Raw genomic sequence first — 7,278 nt, forward strand, 5'->3', positions numbered from 1 at the left:
TAATATGAACCTATGACATAAATCAAGTCTGGCACTATTATCAAAGCTGCTATTATAGAAAATCAGAACAGACTCAAGAATTCAACACCACTACAGTATAATAAATAAGTACCATAGTGTTTCCAGCCAAGGTTTGTGGAGCAAGGATTTTCTTAATGTAATCATGTATCAAATAAATCCTGTATTATTGATTTTGTATTATTTTTCTTAAGATTATATTGATTTATATGTTTGCTTCTAATTTGTTATCCTTGATGCAAATGTACCGTTTGAGGATAATGATTTGCACCATAATTCTACAGTATAGAAAAATGATGCTACACTCAAACTACATTTGGTACAACATTAAAATAATCCAAAACTCACTCACAACTGCCACTAAGTATATTTTCATCTCTTTCAGTATCTTGCATTTCCATAAAATATATTTTTTTCATGCATGTTTTTTTGTTGTTGAACTCCAACGATTTGAATGAAAACAAAGGAGTTGTTCTAAATTCTTTACCAGTCACAGTTATGTGGGAGAATTTTTACATTACACTTCAGCTAGATTTAAAGCTGTAGCACACCATTAGTGTGAAACCAAGAATAAAATAAATGCAAAAATAACAGTGTGATGGTAATTTGGTTTATTTTCCATCCCAATATAACTGGATAAAAGTCAAAACAGTTGATGTGAATTCATGGATATGTGAATGTCATAGAACCACACTTTAATAAAGGCTTTTTTTTTAATCACAGCATGGGAAACATAAGGCATTTTCAAACTAACCACACAATTTCAAACAAGAATCCTGTAACAGGGTGATGCACGTTCAGACACCAGATGAAAAGACAGGCAACCAGCTTAAACAGTGTAAACCAGAAACACACCCTCCTGGTTAACAGTTCCTATAACTTAGTGCAAAGCCTGGGCTGGGATAACTGTCACTTTATATAGGAGATACAGGAAACATCTGCATTCACATGATCGCTAGAATTGGTGCCCTAAACACAATATAGAATCATTACATGAACTCGCTCAGGACTTTCACCCAGTGCTGCTCTAAATAGTGCAGAATCATTTATTAACTGTGCAGTTGGAAATGTTCAAATGATTGCAGTCTCCCTTTGGTATCTATATGATTCAGACAATGTATTTTTGCCCCATGCTGACTCTCAGCCAAAAGGTAACCTAGCAGGGATCCCTTCCTGGGATCGGCTGAACAGATGCCTTTCTTAGTGTCGGGAATCCCCAAGCGGAAACTCCACAGAGTGGCTGGAAGCTCGAGACACACTGATCCCTCACCATCCTTTTCCTTAGGATTGGGTCACACGATCAGTGCCCAACCAGAATCACTTCCAAAAACGAATTCATTAAGTAGCATGAAATCAGATGTGATGACTTAAAAAAAAGAAAAAAAGAAAAAAGAAAGAAAAAAAAAAAAAAAGGAGAAAATACACAAAAGTTGTATACAATCAAAAAGGACAAAAAAGACAAAATAGGAATGTTATCTAGGACTTCACAGGACCGGGGAGAATTTTGGACATGAGTAGACGGAGCTAGGGCAGCAGCAGTTGCACAATACACAGCAAAGAAGCGATGAATGTGAGAGGAACAGAGGAAGAAGCAACATGGAGTGATGAAAGAGCAGGGTCACAGGTTCTGGCAGCACTGAAATTTGCTGCCTTTCAGCCCATCAGTGGTAGGGGGGACACTAATGTCCACCACATTGTTGCCAGGAGACTCGTCATGTGCAGACCTGTCAGCGATCTGCTTTTGTGATACAATACGGTAGATTTCTGGAAAAAAAACAAAAACAAAAAAAAAAACATACAGAAATAGTAAACCATTTTAAGACAAATTATTTAATCCCACTTATGAATTTTTATGAGTCTGCCCTGGAGAATATTTCTGAGCAGAATATTGTCTATATTCTCACACATTCCTTGAAGGACTTCTACTTATACTGGGCCTCCTTTTGGCTCTGGCACAGTGACCATGTGCTTCCTTCATAAACATGGACTTTCCTCTTTGCCCATTATGTAGGATTAACCCATCATTCTACATTTGTTAGAAACATTTTAATTGCATTTATATTGTTTGTCTCTGCAGATATAAAAACTCATTCCCTCATCAGTCTCTTCTCTTTCTCCCTCATCAAATTACATCATGAAGACTTTTGTGTATTGTTCCTGCTTTACCTTTGACTGTTACTAAGTACAGACACTAGAGACTCATTCTATTAATAAACCATGAAAGTGATGCAACAGAGAATGAACCAACAGCTTCTGTGGTATAGGATCTTGGCTATAATGCTAATAAACTGAAAGGCAAGCTGATTTTTTCCACCATACAACAAATCCCTACCTGTGAGTATATTTTTAAAAGCCTCTTCAACATTTGTGGAGTCCAAAGCTGAAGTTTCAATGAAAGACAAGTTGTTCTTTTCTGAAAAGAAAGCAACACCACACATGTTGTTAAACCAATAAATAATATGTTTATGCCATCTTCTTTAAAGATCTGGTTAGAAATGAACCTCACCTGCAAAAGCCCTGGCCTCATCAGTGGGTACAGCTCGGAGATGCCTCAGATCACTTTTGTTCCCCACCAACATGATAACGATGTTGTTGTCTGCATGGTCACGCAGCTCCTTCAGCCAGCGCTCTACATTCTCATAAGTCAGGTGCTTGGCAATGTCATATACCAGAAGAGCTCCTACTGCACCCCGGTAATACCTGAATTATACAACAGGAAGATCAGTTAAAATGAGTTCATTAACATTTCAGTTTAAACTGAACAAAAATATTTTACAAATATAAAATAGTGAACACAATCATACAAGTTTATGACACATGCAGGTATAGAACACTTATACTGAGGTTTACAAAAGAAACTATAACTATGAATGTAAATAAATTATGTGAATTCCTTAATTAACTATGTTCATGTGAGCATATTTCTTAAACGAATTAAGTGCATGTGCACTTTGGGGTGGGAACAGTAATCCAGCTACACCTTGTACCGTATCACACAACATGGTCATTGATTATAACAGCACATCTTGTTATGTTTCATCCCTTATAGATTTAAATGTGCCATGCACTTACGCTGATGTGATTGCTCTGTAGCGCTCCTGTCCTGCTGTATCCCATATCTGAGCTTTTATGGTTTTGCCATCCACTTGGATGCTTCGAGTAGCGAACTCCACACCAATGGTGCTCTTGCTCTCCAGGTTGAACTCGTTGCGTGTGAAACGGGACAGCAGGTTACTTTTCCCCACACCAGAGTCTCCAATGAGCACCACTGCAAAACACAATGAAGATACTAAACTGATTTGTACTACAGCCTACATTTCTGTACTCCAGTGACCATCCCTGATGGTGATAATAAGTTACATACAATAACCTTTAACAGTATTTAATACACAGTTTCTCTTGTCATATGTGTCTAGAATTTTATGTGGACCAATTTGTGGCTTTTTTAAAAAAAAAAAAAAATACTATTTGTAAAGAAACAGACAGAAACAGACAGGCTCAAAATTATGACCACTGCACTGAATGATACCAAATTATGTGAGAAAAAAAAAAAACAAGAACCGTAAAGAACCGTGGCTGTTTCTGTTGTCAGTCTTGTCTAACTAACCATTTCTGTAGAGGACATACAGCTACAGAGCCAACAAGTTTATTAGATCATTTCGAAACAGAGGTTGATAGTTTCTTTAAGCTTCCTTTATGCATTAGCTATATTAGTCTAGTAACACCAATGCATTACTTAGGTAAAATTTGAATCAACAACATGTAGTGAAGCGATAAACTTCAGAATTCAAGGGCAAAACTGGGTTTTAGAATTTGACAAACAGACTGGAACTCACAATAATAATATAACGTTTATGTATTATAAAACATAATATATTAAATAATATAAATTACATGTGAAATTGTAGCAGACTTGGGGGGGGAGTGGCTTTGGATATTGTATTTCTTGAAGGATTTCTTGGCATATGACACTACCTTGGATCAGATTTTTGTGAAAAATATTCTGTACCCTCCTTATTAAAAACCTAAACATCACCTTTGACCTTTCTTTCGTCAATTCATTGTTTAAATAGGGCTCAATGCATAATCAAACGTGCAGGATGAAGACAATAGACTCGGCTTGAGCAATGGTCGGTAGTGTTTGGAGTGTGCCATCTAGTGGAATTAACTGAAACGCAGGGCATTGCAAGAAAAATGAATAATGAGTTCAGACTATAGGACAATTTTGTCCAATATTGAAGGGCCAGATCAAACAGCCCAGAGAGCTGTGGTTTGTCCATCACTGGAAAATCTTGTAGTGAAGCTGTAAACAGATATTAACCAAGGCCATGGCACCTCACACAGGATTTAAATCTGGTTATGAAGCAATCTTATAATTTAACATTTTTATGACTTGTACAGACTTGGAGATTTTTATGCGTGTACAGATTCTGGCAAGAATGAATAAAACATTGCAAAAATAAGTCCAGTGTCTCAATTATACAGCTGAAAATGTTTTAAACAGGGTCATGTGATTATCATGCTATCACTGAGATTGGGAAGTAGAAGTGTTCAGGAAGCAATAGATAAGATCAGCCAATCATGTAACAGAAGAGCAGTACATGCAAGACCAGGAAAAAGACTAGGTGATATGTTTCGAATCTTCAGTAGCCTAGTTTAGTCCGTGCACACGGTAACTTCAGATTCCTGATTTTAGAGGACAAGAGTCAGTGCCATTCTGCTTTGTCCTCTCTTATCAACAAAGCATTTCCAATCAAACACTTTTGTTTGACATCATAATTAAACTAGTAAAACACTAGAGACTGTTGTACATGAAAATACCAGGTGATTAGCAACTTCTGAAATACTCAAACCGACATCCACGCCATGGTGAATATTACAGAGCTCGCATACATCCCTGTTCTGATATTTGATGTGGACTGTGTCTAAAACTCCTGACCTGTATCTGCATTATTTTATGCATTGTGCTGCTACTCGCTGCATTTATTGTATCTCTGTTTTGTTCCACGTAGCACCATCGTCCTGGATTTCACTACATACTGTGTCAGCCATATATGGTTGAAATGACAATAAAAGCTTCTTGACTCTTGACTTAATGACTGGATAGAAAGAGTACAAATGTGTTCATTAAAAAAATCTAATTTAAAACCTGACTGGAATTTCTGAATTGTGAATCCTAAACACTACAAATAAATAAATAAATAAAAATAGTATGTGAACTAAATTTCTTTACATTATGATAGAGCTTAAGCAAATAACTCCACTTAGCTGTACCTGGATTTGATCTTTTTTTATTTTTTTAAGGAAAAAATACAGTAAAAAAATGTTAGATGACCTGTTGCTCTGCTCACCAGCACAAAGGGCCACTGTGATACTGTAGTAGTAAATAAATGACTAGGAGTTTGAAATCTGCTGTTCAAGCATCTTCCTATCATCAGGACAACACATCAATCACGGGACTCGTTTAAGGGAACGAGTTGTTTGTTGATATACTTGCATTTAAGAAATAATGTTTACCTCCTGATACCATTTTAGGAAGATTATTGAGCAATAACATCACATTATGAGCCTGGTACTGAAGTGGTGACGTCACCCAGCAGAAATCACCCAATCTTTTCCTCTTCAGAATGACAGATAAGCAAACTAGAGACATAATCCCACCACCACGACTAGTTAAAAAGTATAACCAAGTTCACGACTACTCAGTTTTTGAATAAAACCACGACCTTGTTTTAAGAAACTCCAAATTGATGTTACATTAGCATAACGGCTAATGACTAAAAGGCGGATGAAACCCACAGCTAACTTCGTATAAATGACACTGAATCTAGTTTAAACTTAAACAACCAATAAGCAAGCAAAGAAGCACTTAAACAAGCTTACTTTAGCTACTTATTTAAACTACTAAGCTACATAACGGTTAGCTTTTCCTCCATCTTGGTGTTTGATAGCTTGGCAGCATAGATACCACGCAAATTAATTATTTTTGCACATATAAATGCAAATAAATTAATTCTATTAAAAAGTATGGAACAGTTTCCAAAAAACTATCAACTAACCATAAAAGGCCTTACAGACTAAAAGGCCATCGTTGTCTGGTTAGCGTAGTTTATATGGGTTAAATCCCAAATAGCGCTCCGTCGGTCAACTAGTGCACTACGTAGGGTATACACAGGACAAAGCTCAAGCGCGACGAAGTGCACTTACACAGTGCACAAGACACTATTTGTAACGCAGCCAGAGACTGCTATGTAGCAAACTTAGCCGAGTACCTTAGCTTATCTAGCTAAATAAACTCGCATTAACGGTGGGTTGAATTTTTCAATGCACCGCTTATTAACTATATTTAGACGCGTAAATTGAATTACAACTGACCTTTAAATAAATAATCATACTCATCATCTCGGGTTCCCATGTTAGTTTGTGTCCGCTATTGCTGAAATTCTAGCGAAGCTACAACGGTCTCCTAACTCCAACCGACAGGAAGAAAATTCACTCGGCTTTATAATACTGGAAGGGCGGATTATAGTGATGGTGACTCGCGAAAGAATCGGTTCTTTTTGATCGGATCTTTCACTTCATTCATACGCATAGATATCTATGATTCATACGAATCAATTCGCAAATTTCTTCTTCTTCTTCAGTATTCGTTTTATATATATATTATTTTAAACACTGTTATACATGTATCGGTATTATAACATTTTTAATCTCGAATCCTTAATGGTCCTTACTTTGTCCCACTATTAATACAATGAAGGTATAAGTTGGTACCTGATGAGCTGCCTTGAGGATATGATCTCCTGGGATTTTTACTCACAACAAGTGCAAAAAATAACCATAGAGTGAGCTACTGTTCTGTGGGGAGGAAAATTACTTGTTGAGCTGCCAGGCAGGAAACAGTAACACATATAAACACTCCTTACAGATGTGATGAGCAGAAAAGCATGTTAGCATGCACAAACTCACTCACTCACACTCACATACACATTAACTCACTCATTCACTCACTCACACTCACATACTCACTCACTCACATACACAATCACATACACACTCACTCACACTCACTCACATACACACACTCATTCACATGCAGACTCACATACACACTCACTCAATCACTCACTCACATACACAATCCATCACTCACATACACACTCACTCACATACACAGTAACTCTCATACACACTCACTCACATACACACTAAAATACACACTCACTCACTCACTCTCATACACACTGACTCACTCACATA

At 36.9% G+C, this 7,278-nt stretch overlaps 1 protein-coding gene across 2 annotated transcripts; it reads right to left on the reverse strand.

The window, feature by feature from the left end:
• Positions 1-614: 614 nt before the first annotated feature.
• Positions 615-6,551, reverse strand: rab11ba (RAB11B, member RAS oncogene family, a). 2 transcript variants are annotated; one of them, XM_027170031.2, is made up of 5 exons: positions 6,394-6,551; positions 3,091-3,286; positions 2,525-2,718; positions 2,351-2,431; positions 615-1,782 (listed from the first exon to the last, which is right to left on the reverse strand). In XM_027170031.2, the coding sequence occupies exons 1-5, from the start codon at positions 6,431-6,433 to the stop codon at positions 1,637-1,639; spliced, it is 657 nt and encodes a 218-aa protein (XP_027025832.1). In that variant the 5' UTR covers positions 6,434-6,551; the 3' UTR covers positions 615-1,636. The 2 variants fall into 2 exon arrangements, with proteins under 2 accessions (XP_027025832.1, XP_027025833.1); XM_027170032.2 differs by having other exon boundaries at positions 6,414-6,532.
• Positions 6,552-7,278: the final 727 nt, after the last annotated feature.

The sequence above is a fragment of the Tachysurus fulvidraco genome, chromosome 2 (assembly GCF_022655615.1).
Source record: "Tachysurus fulvidraco isolate hzauxx_2018 chromosome 2, HZAU_PFXX_2.0, whole genome shotgun sequence".
Classification (NCBI taxonomy): Eukaryota; Metazoa; Chordata; class Actinopteri; order Siluriformes; family Bagridae; genus Tachysurus; species Tachysurus fulvidraco.